The sequence below is a fragment of the Nyctibius grandis genome, chromosome 1 (assembly GCF_013368605.1).
Source record: "Nyctibius grandis isolate bNycGra1 chromosome 1, bNycGra1.pri, whole genome shotgun sequence".
Classification (NCBI taxonomy): domain Eukaryota; kingdom Metazoa; phylum Chordata; class Aves; order Nyctibiiformes; family Nyctibiidae; genus Nyctibius; species Nyctibius grandis.
The window spans coordinates 78,572,985-78,599,159 of NC_090658.1; the positions used below are offsets into that span (position 1 = coordinate 78,572,985).

Consider the following 26,175-nt stretch of genomic DNA (forward strand, 5'->3'; position numbering starts at 1 on the left):
GTTTACTATCTTTATTGATGATCTGGATGAGGGGATCGAGTGCACCCTCAGTAAATTTGCGGATGACACTAAGTTGGCCAGGAGTGCTGATCTGCCTGAGGGTAGGAAGGATCTACAGAGGGACCTGGAGAGGCCGGATTGATGGGCCGAGACCAATGGTGTGAAGTTCAACAAGGCCAAGTGCCAGATCCTACACTTTGGCCGTAACAACTCCATACAGCACTACAGGGTGGGGGAACAGTGGTTGGAAAGTGGCCTGGTGGAAAAGGACCTGGGGGTGTTGGTGGACTGCTAGCTGAACATGAGCCAGCAGCGTGCCCAGGTGGCCAAGAAGGCCAACAGCATCCTGGCGTGTATCAGTGGCCAGTAGGACTAGGGAAGTAATTGTTCCCCTGTACTCGGCACTGGTGAGGCCACACCTCGAGTACTGTGTCCAGTTCTGGACCCCTCACTACAAGAAAAACATTGAGGGGCTGGAGCAAGTCCAGAGGAGGGCAACAAAGCTGCTGAAGGGTCTAGAGGGTATGCCCTATGAGGAGCGGCTGGGGGAACTGGGATTGTTTAGCTTAGAGAAAAGGAGGCTGAGGGGAGACCTTATCGCTTTCTACAACTGTCTGAAAGGAGGTTGTAGTGGAGTGGGAGTCGGCCTCTTCTCCCAGGCAACTAGCGATAGGACAAGAGGACATAGCCTCAAGCTGCGCCAGGGGAGATTCAGGTTAGACATTAGGAAAAATTTCTTCACAGAAAGGGTTATTAGGCATTGGAATGGGCTGCCCAGGGAGGTGGTGGAGTCACCATCCCTGAATGTGTTTAAGAAAAGACTGGATGTGGCACTTAGTGCCATGGTCTAGTTGACACAGTGGTGTTAGGTCAAAGGTTGGACTCGATGATCCCATAGGTCTCTTCCAACCTAGTTGATTCTGTGAAATGCGCAGAAAGAGAACGCAGTATTCTCATAAATTTTACGAAGGGTGCATACATTAAAAATACTTGGTATTGAGAAACATTATAGAGTCGTCATTAACGTAAACACATGCAGATGTGCTACTTAGTATCTCTTAATCTCATTTGTGTGTGGGAGTATCTAAAACTGGCAGGTAATGAATAAATCTCTTTCAGGCTTCTGAAAACAAGTAGAAATATTTTAACTTATGAGTCTATCTTGAAACATATCCTTTGTTACCTCTGCCTAACTTTTTCTTCTACATGAAAATAGCCTAAAAAGGCTGCAGAGGATCATCATATCATGTTGGTCTTTCACTAACTTTGTAATATTCAAGTCCAGTACTGAATACTGGTATGGCAGTGTATCCAAAAATGTCTTGCTGTATCTCCTGTTAGGTTCACTGCCTCATAAAATCTCATCAGTGCCTTTGATTCCAAGGGAACCAGTGCAGCCCCAGCCACGACGGAGCAGCTCGAGCACAGGGGCAGGCTGTTGGTGCAGGGGCAGAGCACACCAGCTACCCGGGACCCCTTGCTTTAAGGGGTATGGCTGTACAGCTGTGGTCTGCACGATGCAGGATGGCTGTTGAGACAATGTGGGGATTCTGCTGTCCTATAAACTCTGGTTGATGTTGTGAAACAATTGCGCTTCTGAATAACAGTGGAAATGAAATTGAGCATTTGTTACCACAGCTGTAGCGTGCCCCAGGCAGACCACATTTACTGGTTACTTTTAAAACTTCGTAGCTGCTTGTTCAGATGGAGACACCTTGGTATAACCTGCAAGGGGAAACTAGGAGAATCAGTTTTCTCCAACTTCATGACACAAGGCTGGGTTTGAAATACAACTGTTGCTAAAGAACCTGGCGATTGGTGCTCGGCTCCTTAAAATCAGAGCCTGAATGGGCCTGAGGATCCCCCAAAAGTCAGAAAACTGAGGAGTGAGGGAGAATAGCTTCAGTGTGAACTGACTGAGAGATGGAGAGAGATTTTATCTGGGGCCTGGGACCAACACAGTGATGGTGATAAACTAGAGAGAGTTTCTGTTAGGATGGATTTTAAAGGGTATGTTTTGCTTAACTTCGTCTGTAATGAATGTGTCAGCTGGGCAGTGGTGCTTTGTGCATCTGCTCACTTTGCAGTCCCTATTCACTTTTTTCCACTGCAAGCCATGTGAGGTTGTGCTGCCTCAACCGATACATTAGTAAGTCGTCTAGAACATGGTAACTGGATGGTGAGTCTGAGACCTTATGGTCCACTGGACTGTTAAATCCCAATTAGTATCGCTGTAGGCGTCAAGGCTTATATGAGGGTGATAAAATTTATTCCTGAAGCCTGAACACCCATCTGCATGGTGAGAAAGTGACAGGTAACTTATCCCTACAAATACTGGAAGCCAAGAGCTTGCTTCAAGATGATACTCTGAGAAGGATTATAGAAAGATTAGGGTTATGTAGTAAATTATTTCCATACAAAAGAGAAGTTGATGCTGTAGTATAAGAGACATTTAAATTGATCATATAAGGATTAGATTTTCTAGTCTTTAGACTCAGCATGAAAGAAACTGAGAGGAGAGATGGGTCCTCATCTTTTTTTCCCTTGAGATTATAAGCATAGGAAAAGAGCATATATGAAAAGTGGATAAATAATGTAGCTTAATGCTGCAAAACAATGTATGTAACAAACTGACAAGAGCTAATTAAACAATTTGAAATATTATTATACATAAACCTTTGATTGTTAAAATCCTGTAAAACTTAATGTATTTATTGCTTTTCTAAATCTTATCAAAAGTTTATACCCTAAAATAATAATAAAAGAAATGTATTCCATAGTTCTGAGTCCCTTAAGCTATATTCCCATGTCTGTGTGCAGACAAAAAGGGACGCTGAAGATCTACTCAACATGGCAGTAACCTCTCTAGATAGCTATGCTACCTTTTTCTTATTTTTTTCCTCCTTTGAAATTTCCATTAAAGGACTTCTACTATTTCAACCTAATTCAGTCAATCTAAGCTATCCAAGCAGAAGCTGGTTTGTAATGAAAATGGGTTACATTTATATCTATTAGTTTGGTACTATATTATTTATTGCAGTCAGAAAAGCTTTGTTAATTCTTTGACTCTACCAGACTCTCAGGGGAATGGAGGTATTGGAGTTTTACTGCCAAAGATACTTTGTGAAAGGCAATTAACAAAATGTTTTATGACAGTGTCAGCGGTCTCACTTTCAGTCATTTGTCCTTTGACTAGATAGAGGCTTCATCCTTCTGTCTTAAAAACCCTACTGAACAAGGAGTAGTAGTCAGAATATCATATAAAACAAATACCAGGATTTGGCAGTGGTGGAATTTAGTGCTGCAACTGAAAGAATTATCAGATATAGCAATTATAGTATCTAATTTTCACACTGCTGTAATAGAAACAAAGTAATGCAAATAAGCAAGAGTTCCAGCAGCAGGAACAGGTGAGAATCTCATGATCTCATTTCCTCCTCCTCTCAAATTCTGCTCCCAAGGTTGGTACAGTCGTAGGCTTTCTCATGTTAGTGTTCTGTCAGACTCTCTGTCTCTTACCTTTTGGCTTTAAAAAGGGGAAGAAAGTGGTAGTGTTTGTAATGTTTCACATGCGCAAATATCTTCTCAGTTTATTTGCCTTTGGGTAGTTATTCTGAGTAAAGATCACGTGTGAAGAATATCTAATAAGGACTTGATGGCAGAGATGCATAGACTTGACTTGACTGCAGTGTCTCGGGGCATTCAGGATGTCTCTTGAAGTCCCAACAGAGGAAGAGTTTGACTGTGCTTTTATGGAGTGAAATTTATTTCTCCATTTCTTCTTTGTCATGTATTAAAAAGCAGGAAATTCTTCCAAATTAATTCTGAGGTGACTCTTTCTTCTGTTCCCACGCATGACGGGCCTGCACATCTGCACTGCTCAGAAATGGGGTAGCAGAGGTTGAGCAATCTGTCTTGTCCCATGCTCTTCCTTGGCACTCCCAAAGAGCCCAGATGAGGTCTAAAGACAAGGCCCTAGATGATTGCTTAGTAGCTTCATGGGAATTTTGCTGGAGTGTGTACTGTAATGTGTTGAAAATCCCAGGGACAATGTGAATTCAGTGTATCATTTAAACATTTGCTTTATGACATTTTATTTTTCATTGATAATTTATGATCATGTTTTTCTCTTTGTTTCCATCTTTCCCCTTCTTTGTCCTTCTCAAGGTTGCATGTAACATTTTAAGTTCAAATATGCTATTGCAGCACTAGTGCCAGCAGAATGCTTTGGATAATGTTGCATAGCAACATAAAATTTAATTTGTGTCAAATGTTTTGGCATTCTCCTAACGTGAGGTTTTCTTCATTCTTTTCTTTTTCACTTGAACTGCATTGTCATTGATTGGGGTGAAACCACTGGTACACTAGTACATTGTGAAGATTGTTATGATAGAAGCAGTGCCCGGTATCCAAAGTTGTCTGGAGTTTTCATTTTTGTCTTTCAGTAATTTAGTGCTCTGTCAGCCATAAGAAACCTGAAAGAAATGGTGTGTGAAAGGAAGATTGTTTCACTTCTGAACTTTTATGTAGCCCAGAATTGTATTCTCCTCTTGTGATTACTCTTATTTCATATTCCCCTTGTGTTTGCAGTCCATTTTCCATTGACATAACTGCAGCTATATTATCCATTGATTCACCAGGGAATAGAGTTTGGTGAATAGTCTTTTCCTGTTTCAACGATGATCACACACCTTGAGTTTATAAATTAAATATCTTTTCTAGCAATTGCCTAAGAAACCATTGTTTCAAATTGATTTTGAAGCAGAGCATTCTTATGAGGAACGTGGATGTTTTGGCCATTTCGGGGGAGTGCCTGGGTAGGGCTGAGTGAGAGTGAATTTAAAGAATTAATGTCAGTTGAGGTATATGCTTAATCACCTCTTTAAGAGAACATCCAACCTGTGAAAAATGAAGTAAAACAGAGAAATTAATACTTTACCTGACCACTGATTTCATTATCATAAGGATGGTTATGTGTAAGAGTAACTGAAGGCATAGCAACTTGAATAGAACATACTAGGTAGTTCGTCTATAAGTGATTATATGTGATTATATGTGATTTGGTTAAAATGAAGGGAGGGGGGAAAAAAAAGGGTCTGTTTTTCCCATGTAAAATACATTTGTAGGGAGTGTGTTCCAGAGTCTGGACTTCTAGGCTGACTCTGTCATCCCAAATATGTGTTTCCAGTGCTAAACGTATAGCTATGTAACTGTTCAGCCAGAGGTGCAATAAGAGCGTAACAGGGTGGTGGCGAGAGCTTTGCGTGCGTCAGCTTTACTGCCGCTGCACTCAGCAGCGTGCAGCGTTTTCAGTGTAGGCTTTAACTGTCTACTGGGAGGCTGTAGAGAAGATGAAGCCATGTTAAGAGGTATACAGAGGAAGGGGCACAGGCACACTTTTCCCCAAGAGACATTTTGATTAGGTGATGGGAAACAATTTTTCATCATGAGAGTGGTCAGACCGTGCAAGGGGTTGCCCACCAGCAAGGCTGAGGAACCTCCGTCCTTGGAGAATTGCAGCTCCCTTGGTTATAACACTCAGAAACCTGATTCAGCTTCAAAGTCGGTTCTGTCTTTCTTTGAAGGTGGCACTGTTTTGAGCAGAGTGACCTCCCTGTTTTCAGCGCCAGATGGCCTCCAGAGGTCCTGTCCAGCCCAAAGTGTTGTATGATTTTGATTCTCTGAAGAGTATCCAGAGTCATGGGCTGGTTTAAATCAGTCTGTCATGAAGCCTGCGTAGTCACGTCTTTGCTGTTATTGTGGGCTAGATATGCCTAAGTTTATTTGAGGGACCTTTTTTTTTAATATATGCAGATCTATGGTTGCACTGTAGGCATTGTTTTAGTATTTCTGCTTAATTTGCTTTTGGTTTCTGTGCACAGAGGAGTTTTATAAGAATATATAAACATGAAACGATTTCTTTGATAGCTAGCTTTGATATGAAAACAGTAAGTTTCCCCTCTCAACACGTAACAGCTACAGGCAAGGAATGTATTTAACCAAAATTTTTATCTAAGGCATTCCAAAGAAATATTTCAGATACCTCCTGTACAGTTTGTTCCTACTTCTAGCTGCTTACCATCAGTTCCAGAGCTTGAGGTAAACTCTACACTTATGGTTGCTATTAGAACTTCTGGTATATGGAATTAATGATTATTTTGACCATATCAGTTCAGCAGGTGTGAAATACTTAAGTCCCTAACATAAACTGACACCATGGTTTATGATAGAATATCCAGTTTCCATCTCTCATAAGTAAGCAAAAGATTTTTTTTCCTCTCAAACAGTGGCACACATTTCCATGTCTTTATCAGTCCTGTATATGTTTAATTTTTAAATTATTTTTATAAGAAGGAAGAGTGGAGATAAAAATAGTTTTTACCATGTATGTATTCTTATCATATTAATAAATATGCTTATATGCATTAAATTGTTTCCTACGTTCTACGAATAAATTTCAAAATGGTTTTTGTTGTCACTGATGTTCCTCTGATGATAATCAAGTACATTTTTGAATTTAAGGACAATCTGGTGACACTTTGCTGTAAAATGTTATGTGTCTGCTTTTGTTTGTATTTTCATTTTTTATTGCAAAAACTTTTGGACTGATTTTTTTTTTTTCTTTTAAATTTGGCTATAAAAGCCTTCTGTGGTACTCTCTGCTTCCGATGTTGCCATATATTTACTTAATGTGTCTGCCTCTGTTTTTTTTCCTCCTTTCTAGATTTAAACAAGTTTTTATTTCATTTGAATGATGTACTATTTTAAAGCGTTTTGTATTCCTTGTAATTTTACTGCCTTTTTAGATCATGTGCTGTAGTAATCAGCTTTATTTTTGGCCTTGCTCAATTTGATATCTGTAGAAACATTATTGGTTTGAACTAAATGATAAATATATTGATGAGATTTGTTAATGATACTGGTTTGCAAGGTCAATCATTTTAAGAGTAGAGAAATAGTAGAAGAAAATTATACAGATTTACAAATCTAGGCAAAAAATATAATGAAATAGCGGTTTTTTTTGTGAAGTTAAGGATAACAGCTGAAAAAAAACAAGTTGAAAGTGATGCTTTGTAGTCAGAACAGTGATTCTGATATGAGTTCACAGCATGTAAGGCTTGTAAGGAGAAGCAGATGTGAAGATATTTTACTCTGTATGGTATACTTTTGTCTAGTGCTTCAGTATCAGAAAAATGTTGACCAAACAGTTTTCTAAAAAAGGAGAGGGAAGCGATGATAACAAATTTTCTGTACAGTTTTCAATATATGGAAGTAATGCGAATGGAAGTGATTATGATTTGGTCGTTCGCAGTGCATAATAAAATCTTCTTAGAATGATTTCTTTTTTTTTTAAATCCTGCATTAATTAGATCAATTGTTATCAAAAGCATTAGTACCTGTATGCCAGTATATTGATCTGAAAACACTGTCTGGGTTTGAATAGCATTGACTTAAGGCAGGAAAGTGCCTATATTTCCTTGTCGACGAGAAGAGCAAAAGAGTTGTTTGCAAATTTCTGTGAACAATCTGCAACTCCCTCTTAATCTTGAATTTAAAGGCTCAGTGGTCTTCTGAGCCATGCCCCCGGAGTGGTACACTGTCTTCTCATTTAGGACCTTTGTCATTTGTAGAGCAGTGTGCTAAAAGCTAAGATGAAATCACCACTACTCTTGTTTTTGGCTTGTGAGTTGAAAGCACAGCTATGTATCAACACTGTGCTATTTACAATTGCTTTTTTAAATAATTGAGGTTTGAAAAGACTTCATCACAAGCCAGTTTCTTTAATTCTGGGGAGAGCTTTCATCTAAAAGACTTGCAATATCTTTTACAATAGAAGCCTCTTAATTTCAGATTATTCTTTGTCCAGTGATACATTCCAAAAGGGAAACACATTTGTTTGGATATAAACAATAAAGAATGGTGTATGGAAAGTGGTATGTCCCTGTGGACCTTTTCTCATAGGAATGTAATTCTGCACCAAATCTCTTAAGAATTGTGTCACCACTGTACTTGAGGAGATAACAACAATAACTATTAAAACTAAAGTATTGCCATCTATTATTTGGCTGTTGTTCCTGTTTTGACCCGTTATGCTCTTTCAAAACCATAGATGGTTTCTTTTCCTTCAACCTTTATTCTAATCTGTCTAAATATTTAAATAGGAAGCATATTTATTAAGATAACGTGGATGTACATAAGAGTCCCATTCATGATACTTCTATTATTTATGCAAACATGCTTGGTAGCCCAACATTTTAATTTCTCTCCCACCAAGATCTGTTAATTGCTTTATTCATACTCCCCCACTGATGTAGAAAAATAAATACATTATACATGCTTATTACTTGTAAAGAACCTGTTGAATTATTGCCATCTACATCCCTTTTTGCAGCTATTTCAGGTTTTTGCTTCAGTTGTTTGTTGCTGTTGACCTTGCTCTTTTTGCAAATATTCTTTAGACAGTCAAACCTCAACTGCATTTCTAGCAGGGATTTCTCTGTTCGTTTTTATAGCTGATCTTAAATGTGAGACTCCTAGATCTTACTGTTTCTGTTGTTTCTATAGCAACTAGATAGGTGGAGACGCAGCAGCATCGCTTTGCTTCCCAGCTGGTGTTTTGTGTTCTCAGCAAGGGGAGAGTTTGAGGAAAATAGAGAGGGTATTAACTGGGATGTAACTAGCTTAGAAGTGTAGTCCTTGTTGAGTTATCTCACCCTTTACTAAGGAGACAGTTAATAATTTTAAGCAGGGCTTCTCAAACTTTCTTGAATAAAATTCTGTTCTCTTGGAAAGAGACATTGATTTACTCTAAGTATGTGTCAGCTTTTGGTCTCTTAGCTGCTTGGGCCTTCATGTTTTCTTCCACCTAAAACCCTGTTTTTTTCATCATGTGGACAGCAGTAAGATTTTTTTCAGAAACTAGACTGGTGCTTACAACTTGCATGTAGCCTGAACATACATGAAGTATGGGGCTTTCTAATTTCTCTGATTCCCACTTTTTAATCTGATTTTTGCAGCTGTTCAGTAACTATATTATACTAGACTGTAATTCTGTGGTAGACTATTTACTATCTCAGAGTAAAATATTTTGATACTTAGTCTCCTACATATCCAGAGATCAGATTAACACATTCTCCCTTCTCCAAAAAGCAGAAGTTGTTTGCATTCCCTTTAGCAGTCTTCTCGCTTACCTCATGATGGAAACGTTCATTACCTACTTTCCTGAGGATCTCTGATGCCAAATCAATCCCTCTGAAATAATGCAAAGTCTTTCCTCCATACCTGAGTACCTCAAGTTCTGCTACTCTGCCTTAGTGCCGCTCGTTTAGCCAAGGCGCTGAGGAGGCATCCCTGCTCCATGGGAGTTGGGTTGCTCTCAGTGTGGCTTGCATATTGTGAGGACTCCAGGAAGGTGAGGAGTGTTACTTTATAGTGTTTAAGCCATTATTATATAAAACAACCACAAAACACATGACCTATGTTTTAAGCTCCCCTGAAGCTGATTTTTATTAAATAAAAATTGCTGGGCGCAGGAGCTGGATATCATTTGTCTTATCTCAGGTTAGTGTTGCTCTTTGACAGGTTCAGCGTACATACAGTTGAAAATGCTTTCCTAAGCAGAACAGCTCTGATTAGCAAGAGGAACTCGGAAAGTTCTTATCTTTTTAGTGGCTGATAAACAAGCAGTAATTTGCTTGTGTGGGAAATAAGAAGCAAGTTCAGGTGTGTTCTCCTTCTGACTTACTGAACAGGTTTAAATAAAGACTTCTCCCCTCGCAGGAAGCTGCCTCAATGCAAGCTGTTACTGAGACAGCGGTCTGCAGATCAGTGGGGATCCTGCAGGCACCAGGACGCCATCCATGAAATGTGTGTCGTCTCCACATTGGTGGTGGTGCCTCAGGGGAAGCACTTCTTTTGGAAATAAGACTAAGTTTTCAATTGTTTCACACTTTATTCTGTCTCTGTTTTCCTTTCTCTCCCCACCATGACTCTCTCAGAGAGATCCACAAGAGCTAATGGATATGTAATCTGGTAAGTTTATAAATCAGCATGTTTCTCTGCTGGCTGCCCAAGCAAGGTTCTGATCCTCAGTGGATTAAATATTAGTACAGATTTAAATTTTTAAATGGAACAACACCTCTTCAAAATATTCTGGCTTAAAAATACATAAGTGGAAAAGTTCCTTACTTCCGTAGATTCTAACCTAGTGTACACCCTGTATGTATAGGGCCACTAAGTTGCTTAGGGGTTTGTGGTGTCTTTCTAAGGCTGAGGGAGCTGGGACTGTTCAGCCTCAAGAAGAGAAGGCTTGGGGGACTGGATCTTACCAATGCGTGAACATACCTGATAAACGGGGGTAAAGAAAACTGAGCTAGTCTCTTAGTTCTATCCAGTGACAGGACAAGAGAAGGTGGGCATTAAATCAAATGTATGAAGAAACCTTTTTTTACTGTCACGGTGGTCAAACACTGGAAGAGTTTTCACAGAGAGGCTGTGGAGTCTCCATCCCTGGAGATGTTTAAAACCCAACTGGACTCAGGCGTGAGCAATCTGCTGTAATTGACCCTGCTTTGAGCAGGGATGTCAGACTTGATGACCTCCAGAGGTCCTTTCCAACCTGAACTATTCTGTGAATATTGTGGGTTATGTCAGCGGATAAAATAGTGCTTTTTTCTATGAAGAAATTGCTGCTTGAAGAATCTTGTCATATTACAGATAAAATATGAATCTTACAAGATGTTTTGTTTTGAGAATCCTGTTGTATCTGCTTAGATTTTAAATTTTATCTTAGTACATCTCCTGGTATTATACAGTTTATCTCTTACAACATAATTCTGTAGAAAAAAACTAACCTAGAAATCAGTGCAGTAACTACATTTTTATCAGCTCTGTTCACGTGACAAATAAATGCATTTTATAGTGCCTAAAATCCAGTACTGAATGTAAGGGTCTTACTGAAGTGTTTTTAATTCATACTCAACTCTCAATCAAGGTTGCTAGGCAGGATTTTAGGGAAGAATTCTTAGAAGGAAACTGGAATTTTGCTGCCTCGCTTGGGACAATTTTAGCTATGTGATTTCTAACAGAGGTAAAGCGTAGTGCGAACTTGCATGCTTCCCTTGCTGCCTGGTTTCTGAATATGCAGAATGGGATTGTTCTGTTCTCCAGAATATTCAATTTAGGGTAATACATAAATGTAAAACCAGAGTTTGACCAGTTACCTGGAAGTGCTGATTTCATTATCATTAAATATTAGTTAAGAGCAAGAATCATCTTTATCTTTCCTGGATTTGCTGGTGAGCATTTACTCAAGATCAATTAAAATAGCTATTGCATTCTCCAAGAAGGGAGTGCATATTCCCTCTTGAAGGGTTCCAAAAATATGTTGGGGAATGAGAAGTCACGGATGGTGTTGAGAATTACCCTGAGATTAAAAAAGGAGTAAAAGGGGCAATGGCATCTGGAGCAGGGTTGGAAAGAGAGGCTGTGGCTGGAACCAGGGAAGAAGCAACATCTAGCACTGGGGGTGAGGTGGGAAGGGAGAACAGCTTCATGGCAGGGAAGGAGAAAGAACAGGTGAAGTAATGCTTTTTTTTTGTTTGTTTTTTCAAAAAAGCTAAGGATATGCAATTTTGAGCCAAATTAGGAACCCTAGTTTGAGTGTCTTGTTTCAGGTAAATAGTGGCAAGTGTTAGGGACTGAGAAATTAAGGGAGATTCTGATGTTGGCTTTCTGGACATCTCTTTCAGATTCTTGAACAAATCCTGCTCAAGCAGACCTCTTCAGGCATTAGGGACTTTAAATATAGTTAATGTTTGGATGAACCTTCCAAAAATTCTGCATTGAAGCTTTGTTATGCATCTTCATTCAAATCACTTAACGTTTTTAATCTTGTTTACTTCTTTACAGCTGTTAACACAATAGGGGAAAAGCTTCCAAGGAATGACTATTGATGTCTGAGGGAACCTAGATCCTAATTGCAGAACAATTGCCATGATGTCATGTGCAGATTTTATATGGTGTTCACAAGCGACTGGTTACGAACAACTGCAGATTGCATAAAATACCTATAAAGGTTTTGTTCTACTTGTAAAGCTGCTGTCTACACTGTCAAAGCTTGTGGATGTAGCTGTCTGTGTATGCTCTTGTTTTAAGCGAATTCTCATAGCATGGAATCAACTTACTTTGTGGAAAAAAATGCCTTTGCCAATGTGATTTTAATCATTCATACACTAAAAACAAGCACAGCTCTAAAAATGTAGTTATATATGATGATAACAAAAGGTACTCTCATCTGTGTATTTGCATACCAAGATTTGACATGATTTTCAATGTTATACTAGCAAAAGTAGTTCTTGCCAGATTATTTATGTGCAGCATAAATGTTAGCCTGGTATAAAATTTTCCTGTAGAAGAAAATCTCGCCAATGAACGTGATCATTCTGGTAAAAATGGAAATACAAATTTAATTAAAGACTGCATTTCTTACTGTGAAATGTCAAAGTACTTTACTGTTTTTCTAACTGTGAAATTGGTAGCTAGGGATAAAAACTAAACGTCAGCAAAACTTAGAGGTATGCTAATTTTAGACTCGTAAGCGTATTTATAGAAATGTTTTCATTATAAAATAAATGTACATATTTTTATTATTCTTGAAGATAATCATCAAAGTCTGGTCAACTAAATATTCTGGTTTTTGTTTTCCAGAAACCAGCAAACATTCTGGTAATGGGTGAAGGTCCCGAAAGAGGAAGAGTCAAAATAGGTAAACATTTTGAGAAAATTTCATTGCACAGCTAAGGAGGAATTACTTAAAAAATTGCATCTTCAGTGTAAGATAGAAAAAAATCGTCATTGTTCTTTGAGTGTATGTATGCACAACATCTAGTTCAATTTTAAATCTCATTCACTGAGTTTACAAGCTTAAGAGGTTTCAAACATATTGTTAGACATTTATAAAGCTTGCCAAGGATATCTGGTGAGCTAAAAGCATCTGTAAGAAACAACAAACTAATGAGCACATGGAACAATGGCTATGGCCAGGGTTCTTTTGACTTCTACTATGGTTAGTTAGTATAACATTGTTACTTATAAATTGTATTTGTTCTTAATTATTTTTATATAAATAACATCAATGCACATGTTTGTAGATGTCCAAAGGTTTGCTATGCAAAAGACTATTCGCCGTCAAGGTGGGAAACACATGTAACTGTGATGGTCTTTATCCAAAATCTAATTATCTGTGCAGATCATAAGCCTTAGTCAAGTGGACATAACTTTTTTTTTTAATAAAACATGTGGCAATCAACAAGAAAGAAGTAATATACTGGAACCTCTTTTCTATTCACAGAATCACAGAATCACAGAATGTTAGGGATTGGAAGGGACCTCGAAAGATCATCTAGTCCAATCCCCCTGCCGGAGCAGGATTACCTAGACCATATCACACAGGAACGCGTCCAGGCGGGTTTTGAATGTCTCCAGAGAAGGAGACTCCACAACCTCTCTGGGCAGCCTGTTCCAGTGTTCGGTCACCCTCACCGTAAAGAAGTTTTTCCTCATATTTATGCGGAACCTCCTGTGTTCCAGCTTGCACCCATTGCCCCTTGTCCTGTCAATGGATGTCACTGAGAAGAGCCTGGCTTCATCCTCATGACACTTGCCCTTTACTTATTTATAAACATTAATGAGGTCCCCCCTCAGTCTCCTCTTCTCCAAGCTAAAGAGACCCAGCTCCCTCAGCCTCTCCTCATAAGGGAGATGTTCCACTCCCTTAATCATCTTCGTGGCTCTGCGCTGGACTCTCTCTAGCAGTTCCCTGTCCTTCTTGAACTGAGGGGCCCAGAACTGGACACAATACTCCAGATGCGGCCTCACCAGGGCAGAGTAGAGGGGGAGGAGAACCTCTCTCGACCTGCTGACCACACCCCTTCTAATACACCCCAGGATGCCACTGGCCTTCTTGGCCACAAGGGCACACTGCTGGCTCATGGTCATCCTGCTGTCCACTAGGACCCCCAGGTCCCTTTCCCCTACGCTGGTCTCCAACAGGTCTGTCCCCAACTTGTACTGGTACATGGGGTTGTTCTTGCCCAGATGCAGGTCTCTACACTTGCCCTTGTTATATTTCATTAAATTTCTCCCCGCCCAACTCTCCAGCCTGACCAGGTCTCTCTGAATGGCTGCGCAGCCTTCCGTTGTGTCAGCCGCTCCTCCCAGTTTTGTGTCATCAGCGAACTTGCTGACAGCGCACTCTAATCCCTCATCCAAGTCATTAATGAATATATTGAATAGAACTGGTCCCAGTACCAGCCCTTGAGGGACTCCGCTAGACACAGACCTCCAACTGGACTCTGTCCCATTGACCACCACTCTCTGGCTTCTTTCCTTCAGCCAGTTCACAATCCACCTCACTACCCGATCATCCAGACCACACTTCCCCAGTTTAGCTGCGAGGATGCTGTGGGAGACCGTGTCAAACGCTTTACTGAAATCGAGATAGACCACATCCACAGCTTTACCATCATCTATCCACCGGGTAACATCCTCATAAAAGGCTATCAAGTTGGTTGAGCAAGACTTCCCCTTGGTGAAGCCATGCTGAGTGCCCCTAATGATCCCCCTATCCTTGATGTGCCTAGAGACAGCACCAAGGACAAGTTGTTCCATCCCCTTTCCAGGGATGGAGGTGAGGCTGACCGGTCTATAGTTACCCGGGTCCTCCTTCTTGCCCTTTTTGAAGACTGGAGTGACATTCGCTTTCCTCCAGTCCTCAGGCACCTCTCCCGTTGCCCACGACTTAGCAAAGATGATGGAGAGTGGCCTAGCAATGACTTCCGCCAGCTCCCTCAGCACCCGCGGATGCATCCCATCAGGGCCCATGGATTTATGGATGTCCAGATTGCTTAATTGGTCCCTGACCCAGCCCTCATCTACCAAGACAGATTCCTCCTCTATCCTGACTTCTTCTGAGGCCGCAGGGGTCCGGGGCTCCTCAGGACAGCCTCCAACAGTATAGACAGAGGCAAAGAAGGCATTCAGTAACTCCGCCTTCTTTTTATCCTCTGTCTCCAGGGCCCCCACCTCATTCATCAGTGGGCCTACATTGCCTCTAGTGTTGGCTTTACCTGCAATGTATTTGAAGAAGCCCTTTCTGTTGTCCTTGACCTCTCTTGCAAGGTTTAATTCCAAGGAGGCCTTATTCATTGACTTCTGTTGTATTTGAAAATGTTCAGCTAACGATTTTTGATTCACATGCTTGTATTACAATGGATAACTTCAAGAAAATTATGCTTGGCATTTCAGAACTTTGGAAGCAGAAAGATTTAGGTGAAGTTGTGCAAAAGATAAGATTCAGACTTGGATTAAAATGTGTAGTTTTGAATATACATTAGCATTTCTTAATGTTACTTGCAGTGTTGTTTCTAGAGAGAATTTTTGACTTATATAAAATTAATGCTTTAATTTAAAATACACTCGCTGATTTCATTAATTCCCAGTTAAAAACATTTTCCTGATGTTGGAGTTCATTCCTCCAAATCAAGTAGGAGGCATAATTTGAAAAATAATGCAAAACAATCTACACTGCAGTCATTTTGGTTTTGCATTGGGTAAATATATAGCAGTCACAAGGACTCACACTTTTGTAAGCATATCTAAAAATAGAAGAGAAAATGTACATTAGAGATCTACTACTATTGACAGGTTTCTGCTACAGTTCTACTTAAATAAACAGGCATCTGTGTTATGTAAAGTTTTACAATACCATGATGAAAACGCTTAAAAGTCAAACATCATCCTTCATAGTCTTAAAAGTGAAGTAAATGGATTTAGCCTTAGATAAATTTGGCCCAGTATTGTTATGAGTGACTTTTTGCTTTCTTAGAAACTTTGATTTGTAAGTTTTAATGTTTTTGAGCTTTTGCTATAATTGCTTTTTGGCAATACTGTTAAATTCTGATTTATTTGTATTAAAATTTTAAATGTTCTTTTTTCTTTTTCTTTTTTTTTTCCCTTCCCAGCTGATATGGGTTTTGCAAGGTTGTTCAACTCACCTTTGAAGCCATTGGCAGACTTGGATCCAGTTGTGGTGACATTCTGGTACAGAGCTCCAGAGCTGTTACTTGGAGCCAGACATTACACAAAGGCCATTGGTAAGTTCTGTGTGAGAAAGAAGTTTGCCTTTAGGTTTTGTAAAGGGGGTTAGCCGTATAGTAGATATGATGATCAAATGACCAGCTATTTTTTTTCCTGAAGTAGCAGCAGATGGAGTATGATCCAATCCATAAAAGATTAATCGAGATTGAAACTTTCTGAGGACTGTGCTTTTATTTTTTTCAATATGAGTTAAGGTTAATGTTAGACATTTTAAATGTGTTGTTTATTTTGGTTTGTTAAATATTCTTTGCATTGGTTTATATGGTTTTCTGATATGGGCTCAGAAATCTTGTAATCTCATAAACCTTCAAAAGGGAAAGAGCTATGGCTGTTAAAGTGGCGTTCTTCGAGGGTGCTTCATGTCCAGATGCTTCTAGGAAGTGTGTGACTTGATAAGGAGAAGGGCAGTCTCCTGTGCTGTGCGCAAACTGCAGATCATTCACTCCTGACAGCTTACGAAGCTCCATGTTCAGGAAATGCTGGTGGCCAGGCTCTTGTCTTCCTTCCTCCTTAGTAAGTTCCATAAGCACAATCAGCCTCGGTGCCTAGCTGCTTAGAGAATAGAAACACTAAGATGCACAGGAGGTATCCTGTCTGCATGATTAGGTTATGTATTGAAGAGAACTGCTAAGGAAACAGTGTCCCTCTGTTAACAGGGTTAAATCGTTCGTATGTGTACAGAGGTGGCTTTCTTGGGAGTTGCAGGCATTTTCCTGCTATAGAAGTTTTCAGAGATGCTATATGGGCCTTTGTTCAGAGAGTTGCAGAACACTGTGTTACACTAGCATCTCTGTTGAATGTTCAGTTGAGTGGACCAACACTTTTAATTAAGTCTCACAGTCTGGCTTTTTCAAACAACTCCTGATTATCATTCTATCATATACAGCAAAAGGTTTGAAAAATGGATGAACTGTCACCTGACTTTGATGTGGACTTGCACTTCACATTTCTGTATTGCTCTTCTCTCTCATTTGGAATCCTCCAGTGCAGGAGGACCAGAGTTGGGCAAAACACTGATTTGTTTGTTGATCTTGCCTTGAATGTGCAGGAACTGTTAAGAAGGGCAAAGAGACTTCTGCATAGCTCTAGTGAGAATATATATGTTCAGTCTTACAGGCAGGTAACATGCATTTCTATCCTTGGACAAAGTTTGTCAGCATCAAAAAGCCAAAAATGTAGGGTTTATATGCTAGTGTTCCTTTTAATCTACTGAAATGGAAAAATATAACTCTACAGATGGCAATGACATTAGCAAGTAGCGTGGCACAATAGAAGTGCATCTGTAAAGCAAAATGGTACTAAGTACCTAGCATTCACATTATATGGTTTTTGGAGAAAGGTGAGTACTTTAGGCTTTCTCTGGCCTGGTCCAGTGGACTACTGCTCATTAGTGGCTGATGCATACCTTTTGGGTTAATTTCATCCCAAAGGAATTTATTTTGTGTACTCTGAGAAACTCTGCAGCGCAAGCTGAAATGTCATAGATGTGGACAATCTCATCCATTTCAAAAGCAAACTCCTGGTCCAAAGTAAAATACTAATTGCAGATAGATTCAGTCGGGCTGAAACGGACCTTAGGAGGTCTCTCATCCATCCTCCTGTTCAAAGCAGGGTTCACTCTGAATTCAGACTCGGCTGCTGAGGGATTTGTCCAGTCAGGTCTTGAAAATGACCTAGAACAGAGATTCCACACCCTCTCTGAATGACCTGTTCCAGTGCTAAGTCAACCTCATAGTGAAGAATTTTTTCCTTATACCTAATCAGAACTTCTTGTTTCACTTTATGCCTGTGATCTCTCATTCTCCTGTCGTATACCACTGTAAAGAGCCTGGCTCCGTCATCTTGGTCACCTCTCCGTAGGTGCTGGGGAGGCTGCTTATAGGTTCCTCTTCAACCTGAACAAGACTGTGTCCCTCAGCCTCCTCTCCCAGAGCAGGTTCTTCAGACTCTGACCATCCTGGTGGCTCACCACTGAACTTGCTCCAGGTTATCAAAGTCTGTCTTGTATTCAGGTCCCCAGAGTGGCCCAAATGTGGTCCAACAAGTGCTAAGTAAAGGGGAATAATCACTTCTCTCAATCTACTGGCTGTGCTGCTGTTGATACAGCCAATACCTCCTATTGATGCTGTTAGTTTTCATCACTACCAGGGTACACTGCTAGCTAGTGTTTCGCCTGATGTCCACTGAAACCCCCACATGCTTTTCTGCAGAGATGTCCTCCAGACAGTCAGTCCCCCACCTGATCCATTGCAGGGTTCAGTCCGTCATGGATGCTGGACTTTGTATTTGTCCTCATTGAATTTCATGATTTTCCTGAGGCCCGTTCCTCCTGCCTGTCTAGTTCCCTCTGAATGGAAGCTCTACCCTCAAGCATATCAACTGTTACCCCAGTTTTCCCTCATCTACAACTTGATGGCGGGGGTGTTCCAGCTCCTCCTCCTTGGTATTGGTAAAGATACTAAGTTGGCTAAGTCTCATAGGCCTCTGTGGTACTTCACTTGTAATCAGCCTCCAGGTTAGAGTATAAACCATTAACCACCATCCTCAGACCCTGATGATCCAGCCAGTTTTTCCTGAAGCCCAGGGCCTGTGTTCTGCTACTTGCCTTCACTACTCCACGGTTTCATGGTTGTTACAGCCAAGGCTGCCATTGATTATCATATCCGCAACCAGTTCTTCCTTCTTCCTGAGTAGCAGAGCTGAAAGATGGCACATGTAGTATCTGTATGAAGAAATTTACCCCAACATCCTCCAGAAACCTTTGCAATGTCCCTGAGGTGACCCTGTTCATGTCCTGTTTATTCTCCATGATACTATGGAGTCTGTTCACCTCCTGCCACAGCTCCTTTCGCTGGTGACTCAGTGCCCCAACCAGAGTGTATCTCCCACCGTGAGGCCAGTGTCACCCTGCAGCCTGAGTCCTGGGTGGCAACACCCTCCCTCTGGAGCTCTGTCTGGATTGAGGCCTCTGATTTCCCAGGGTATCTTCTCCAGTGGGTGCTGAGGATAGAGCCTTGTAGTGCCCCCCCCTTATCCCCCCCCATGGTTGTGGCACAATCCCATGTTGTCTGAAATGGACTCTTAGGGCCTGCTTTGCATCTGCCACCATGTAAGCTGGGATGCTAACTGCTAAAGCCTCTGTTTGCTGCACCTTGTAGTGGGTGAAAACAGTTACTAGAAGTGTTTAAAGGAAATACTAGCAGGATTACCTTAAACACCTGTAAAATGGATGCTTAAACTGCCTTGACTGCATTGATTTTGTGAAACATGGATGTGAGTGGACCAGATTACTGAGTGACCAGTGTGCGTGGTACTGGGAAGTTACCTTAACTGACAGTTACCTATTTTTGATAGATAGCACATTGTTTGCAGATTTAGGTGAGTGATATGTACCATTATCTCGGGATATCTCCTTGAAGAATAAATTAGTATAAGGCCGTTGTTTTTTTTTAATTATGTCATAAATGACTTGGTTCTTGCCCCGAGGGATCTGTAGTCTATACTAAAACACAGACAAGGAGTCCCTGTGAAACTTCAGAGGATGATGCGGCTTCAGAGAGATCTGGGTTTGCTAGTAGTTTATTATTTCTGAGGCTTTTATTTCTTGTATCAGACCCACACCAGTGAATCCCCAGGAGGGGTATGAATGGGTCACGTTGTACCTGGTGTGCAATGTGAGTGCTGAGGGCACTCAAAATGTTTTGAGCAGCAAAGTAAAAAATACAGAAATGAAAACAAGGAAAGTTGCAAGGTGAGATTTGTAGGCTGACTGAAGGATTAGAGGAGCATGTGACTGAAGAGAAAAGAATAAAGGTACCTGGAGGTGATCTATGTGCAGCTTTAAGGCAAAGGGAAGAAGTGGGTAACAAAATGACAGCGGTGATGTTCATGCAGTTTATGAGTCTAGACTTGTGTTTTGCTTCTAGCATTATGTGCACTTGAAAAAAGTCAATCTTAATGAACTAAGCACACTAGTGAGAGTTTAACTTGAATGTTAATGTTTTTGGCAAAGGACACAACTCTTAAAGCTCTCTCTAAATCTCTGTGCAAGAAATATAGTTTTAACATCTCTTTATATTACATAATTCTCAGAAGCCCTAATGTATGGCTTTTAGTAATAACTCATAAATTATATAAGATTCTCATTGAACTGCTCTTCAGTTGGAAATAATAATTTAGAAGAAAGGTGATTGGATATAGCAATTTATGAAAAACTAAATGACGGGCTATTTGGTATAGCTGCTTATTTTCCGTAGCTATTTCTTATGCCTTTTTTATAATATATAATTTCGTATAATTAGTAAATATCAGGCTAAAAGTAATGTCATGCCAGCTTTAGTCTATTCTCTTCCAATTTTGTCATTGTGAGAAATATTTTTGTTTGAATTTACTAGGAATGCATTGTCATCAGTTCTCTACTGCAACACACTGAACATTGTCCAGCAGTTGCTACATAATTCAGATGTTTGCTTAGGTTTTTACTGGCTTTGTCTTGATTTTATTTTATTTTAAATACATTTTCTGTATCTAATACTCTCTTCCTTATCTTAGCTTCACATATGATGTTAATTATTAACAGTGTGTTCGTAATATCCTGGACACTGTCTACTATAGAGTCCAATTTGGTTTTGTTAGTGTAATAAAGCCTTTAGGTATGCTTGCTTGCAAGTAAATAATTCTCATACGTGATCAAAGAATGAAATTAGAATTTGACTTTTGTCTCACTCAGGATTTTTGTCTTTGTTTTCTGGACCTGATCTTAGTCACATTTTGTGGGTTTAACTTTGGGGAAAAATTGGACTAACTACAGTCTGTTTAGTCAGAACTATGTACTACGCAAAACCATATGTAAGCGTATTTCATAATTTTAGAGGTAGTTTTTCAGCGACATTTTCCCCTTTATTTAATTTTTTGCTTCATAGTAATGAAATATTCTACTTTTCATTTATTTTCTTGCAGAACAAGTAGTTATTCGTCACGTATATAACATCATGTTTTAAGGAGATACTGGAGTCAGGAAAATACTGTTGCTGAAAAACAGAAATAGCTTTTAAAGCTTTCTGCATGTTAAAAGGATAGTAAGAAGCCCATGTTAGGGTTTCATAGGGAATAATATTTAGTTTCCCGAACTGTGAACGTTTATAATCTAAGCCCTACTTGTTAATAAAGTTTCCTATATAATCTGCTACCGTAGTTACAAGCAACTAACTTACCAGATGAATACAAATTAGGAAAATGGTGTTGTAGAAGCCAAAGGTCACTTTCTGTTCTGTTACCAAAATATAAATCTGTACTAAATTTATTGTAGCCTGTGGAAGTTGGTCTGCATTTCCAGCACCAAAATTTAATAGCAGAATCTGTTTGCGTTCTTCTAGCAAAGAAGTAAAATATGCAAATAAAAGCAGCTTGAACAAACTTCAGCTGAAAACAGCTGTGAAAATGTAAAATCCTTGCGATCATGGAAATGTGAATGAAATTACTGAACTTTTAGAAAGTCTCCAGCACAACAGAAAATGCCTTTATACTCAAAATACTAAAGAAACAAGGTTGAAGTAAGTGGCAGTGAAGTACAGTGCTTCTTTCATTGATGGGCAAAGACTTCTGCACTATAATTTTAAGGAAAGTAAAGGAAATGACTGAGGCAAAATGAAGGAAAAGGTAAGCTGGCTTTCAGCTTGAAAGGAGACATTAATCAGATTTTTTTTTTCTCTGGGAACATCAAAATAGAAAAGAATATTTTAGTAAGTAAAGTAAGTAGTAAGAAATCTTTTTCATCATAGGTTTTTAAGAAAGCATGTGGCAGTATCTACCATGATTCATTCTAGGGCATCTTGTAGCATAATATCAAGGAAATAGCATAATCAAGACTTATTTTTTATCAAGTTGCAGCTTGTATAGTTAGCAGTGCTATCATAGAGTCATTCAATCATAGAATGGTTTGGGTTGGAAGGCACCTTAAAGATCATCTAGTTCCAACCCCCCTGCCATGGGCAGGGTCACTTTCCACTAGATCAGGTTGCTCAAAGCCCCATCCAACCTGGCCCTGAACACTGCCAGAGAGGGGGCACTCACAGCTTCTCTGGGCAACCTGTTCCAGTGTCTCACCACCCTCACAGTAAAGAGTTTCTTCCTAATACCTAATCTAAATCTTTCAGTTTAAAACCGTTCCCCCTCATCCTGTCACTACATGCCCTTGTAAAAAGTCCCTCCCCCGCTTTCCTGTAGGCCCCCTTCAGGTACTGGAAGGCTGCTAGAAGGTCTCCCCAGAGCCTTCTCTTCTCCAGGCTCCAACTCTCTCAGCCTGTCTTCATAGGAGAGATGCTCCAGCCCTCTGATCATCTTTGCGGCCCTCCTCTGGACTCACTCCAACAGCTCCATGTCTTTCTTCTGTTGGGGGCCCCACAGCTGGACACAGTACTGCAGGTGGGGTCTCATGAGAGCGGAACAGAGGGGCAGAATCACCTCCCTCGACCTGCTGGCCACGCTGCTTTTGATGCAGCCCAGGATATGGTTGGCTTTCTGGGCCAAACAAGAACATATTGTCTTACCTCTCTTTACCACTTGACTTAATGAAAGAAATAGTATACTTGATAAATGGCATCAGATAGCTTTTAGTATTTTAGATGGTTTGGATTTTGTTGGCAAAAGAATTCTTTAGAGTGATAATTCAACCACCCCATAAGCAAGGCTAAAACACTGTTCTGCACTGAAAAATGATGGGATTATTTATTGTGGAAAAATAAATCTGAGAACCTGAGAAATCTCTGTTGCTTAGTTATCTTTCCTCACTTGTCTAGATTATGTCAGGAGGAATGTCAGAAATGGCATGTGGCAACTGCATTTACCAAGTCCAACAAGATTTAGGTACAGAGAAACTGTAATTTAAATCTTGGGCAGTGCACTGTCACCTCATTCTATTTCCAGACTAACATATGGTTATGGAAGCTGGAAACGTGTGAAAGGTATAAGCAGATATCAAAATGCCTTTGAAAGCAAATGTCACAGGAAAATATTAGGTGTATCAAAGGGAATGAATTTATAATGAATGCTGGGATCTGTCAGAGTTTCAACAACTCCATTCGACTTTATGCAGGAAAAAAAGAGAGGGAAGTATCTGGGGTGTATTATATAGGATTTAGGATGGAAATATGTGCATATGTGTTCCATATTGCCTATGCAGCGAGTTCCACACGTTCCGAGTGCATCAGATGTCCTTACTGTGTGCACACAGATTGTTGGCATGCTGGCCAGACTGTGGGGCCTCTGGAAATCTTGGATCAATGCCTAAAGCTCTTCTGGTCTCTTGTTCTGGGAGGGTTAGGGGGAAGGAGGAAAAATAAGACCTATCTGGAAAATCTGGTAGACTAGACGTTACAAATGGGGCCAACCAGAAGACTGAAAAGTCCTTAGGAAAAATGCAGAGGGGAGGTTCCCCACCTGTGTCTGTGGAGCCATGGGAATATGGGCACTGCTTTTAAACAGCCATGAGAGAGAGTTAAGAAAAAAAAAATTATAGTCAGTCAGCTTCTGTTTGCTGCATAGGGATCCACATTCCTGTTTGTCAGAGATTTTGATTTGAGGGGAAGGGGTTGTGGAAGAACTAGAAATGATAAGCAGAGAAGTTTGGAGAATATTCATTTATGCACTCTGAAAAGAAAGACCCGGGCTACACTAGGGAGGGAGCCTTGTTCATGGCCTGGGCAATGTTATACGACATGGGAAGTAATTGGATTCAGATGATATTTTGTGGTAAACTTATTTTGGCATGTGGTAAACTTTCTTCATTTTGATTATCACAGTTGTTCTCGTGCTTTTTCTGAGAGGCAAAATATTTTAATACCAAAGATTAATTGTTGCTCTCTTATCTAGTTATTGCAGGTGCTGGATGATATACTGCTGTTTTTTCCTGTTGCTTGACAGTGATGTCTAAAATACTATACATGCTTTTTTTTTTTGAAGACGAAACATTTGCTACTCTGCACAGTCTTATCACTGCAGTCGCCTAAGAAATGTAAAGTTTTATAAAGGATTATTGGGTCACTTAAAGAACATTCTAAAGCTACATTAATTAGTATTTTGGGAAACTTGAGATGCTGAAAGCAACTCAAGGAATATCGTCGACAGGATTGTTATACACATTAAAACGTTAACTGTTTTGAGATCTAGCATACTAGTTCCTGCCTTCTTCTAACTGCTCTGTTGCTCTTGCTTCTCAAATATGTTGATACCTGGAAATTAGCTAGTAAAGCTGGTGTCCGTTGTCAGCTCTGAAGAGTCCGAGAGGTGTGTTGGAGTGTGTACTATCTTAATAGTCAGGAGAATGAGAACAGTGCAGTGGGTCAGACCTGTCTCTGCTGTTGTAAAACCAATGCAGGTTCTCTAACGTGAGGCAGACAGTAAAGTTTTATCTCTTAGAACAGTAAGCTGGGTCTCAGGAGACTTGGGTTTAAATACTGATTCAGTCCCAAGTGTTGTATGTAGCTTACAGCATGTCATTTAATCCATCCTATGTGTTGTTTCATTATCTATAAAGTAGGGATGCTACTTGATGTTATTGTCCTGAAGATAAAATCAGTTAATGATAATAAGGAGCTTCAGTACAAGTGTGTTATGAATTATTTTTGTTAACTCAGTGAATGGATTAATTTGTCTGAGAACCTGGGATGTCACTCAGCATTTGCAGTTAGCTTGAGAACTATACACATTCTGGATGTTAAAAAAGAAAAGGAAAACAAAACCATTGAATCTTCAGTCACAACTGGAGTCTGCTAATTGTCCTGATTTACATTGCATTGTAAATTAACCTGTAAACTTCCACTCGTGATCACCCAGTACTTTTTCATATGTTTGTGATTCTCTCCTCTTACAAAACATATGAAGGGAAGAACCAGGTGCTTTTGCCTTTTTATTCAATATTTTGGCAGATTTGCTATTACATGATGATTGCTATGACTTAACTGTACATGCATTATTTTAGAGCAGGAAAAATAAAATAACATAAAAATACTCAGAAGGCAGACTATCCTCTATAGTAATAGCTTTGTGATTAAAAAACCCTTTGAACAAGAGATGCCTTCAAACACCCGTCTGCACTTAGCCCCATGTACATCAAAAATCATCAATGATTTGTGGGCCAGAAAACGCTCCTGCTGGTAGTAGTCTCAGTTCCATGTCTTTTTCCTTCTAAGTGTATTTCCCTCAGAGTATCAGCTTTGTGTTCTTCCCAGCTGTTAATAACTGTATGGCCTCTTATAGGAGCAAGCTTTTCCTTCCCTAGTATCTCACTGACTTTGCCCTTTACCAGGCAGATGAGCTTTGCAGCAGCAGGATTGATTCTAACCTCCCTGAGCAACCTACGTTGTGAGCTCAGTTAAAAAAGAGATTTAGGGAAGTAAGGCAGGAGTTGTTCTTGCAGTGTCTGTCATAGCCCAGAGCAAATAATGGATCCTGATGTGGAAATGGAACATGAATGATGGCATGAGAAAGCAACACTCAGCATTTGAGGAAGGTTAGGAGATGCATTTTGCCCACTTTCTCTTCATACTCAATTTCATTCTGTACATGTCTGTTGGGATATATTGTGATTCTTTGGCATATACTGCAAATACATTGTTCCTTTTATGTAGGAGCAGGTGAATGGTTTCGTGCAGAGTTGAACTTGGATTTGGCTTTACTTTTTAAGGCTTCCTTTACAAAGCAATGGACTAAAGGCTGATTTCATTTTCTTAAATGAAACATGACATTGCCATTTAAAGATTCAAAAGGTGATGTGTTATAAAACCTGGTTCCATAAACACTTTACCCTAGCTAACTAATGCAGTAATGAAGGCTTTTAGTGTGCTCTATTTACTACAATATCTAAAATGTTCACTAGTAAAAGTTGGTTTTGGCTGAAAACCAAGTACCTACTATGATAACAAGGTGCATACTTCTGGTGCAGAGGAATTTTTTTAGCTAATCCATCAGTTTGATCTTCAGGCACAATTATTTCAGCAATATCAACTGAAGCTTTCAACA

General features: G+C 39.9%; 1 protein-coding gene across 1 annotated transcript in view; it reads left to right on the forward strand.

Moving 5' to 3' along the window:
* The window catches only part of CDK19 (cyclin dependent kinase 19), a 134,813-nt gene that overhangs the window by 81,199 nt on the left and 27,439 nt on the right, over positions 1–26,175 (forward strand). Inside the window, exons 5-6 of the mRNA XM_068406935.1 lie at positions 12,709–12,766; positions 16,023–16,154. Of these exons, the coding sequence (XP_068263036.1) occupies positions 12,709–12,766; positions 16,023–16,154 (190 nt within the window). The remainder of the gene's footprint in view (positions 1–12,708; positions 12,767–16,022; positions 16,155–26,175) is intronic.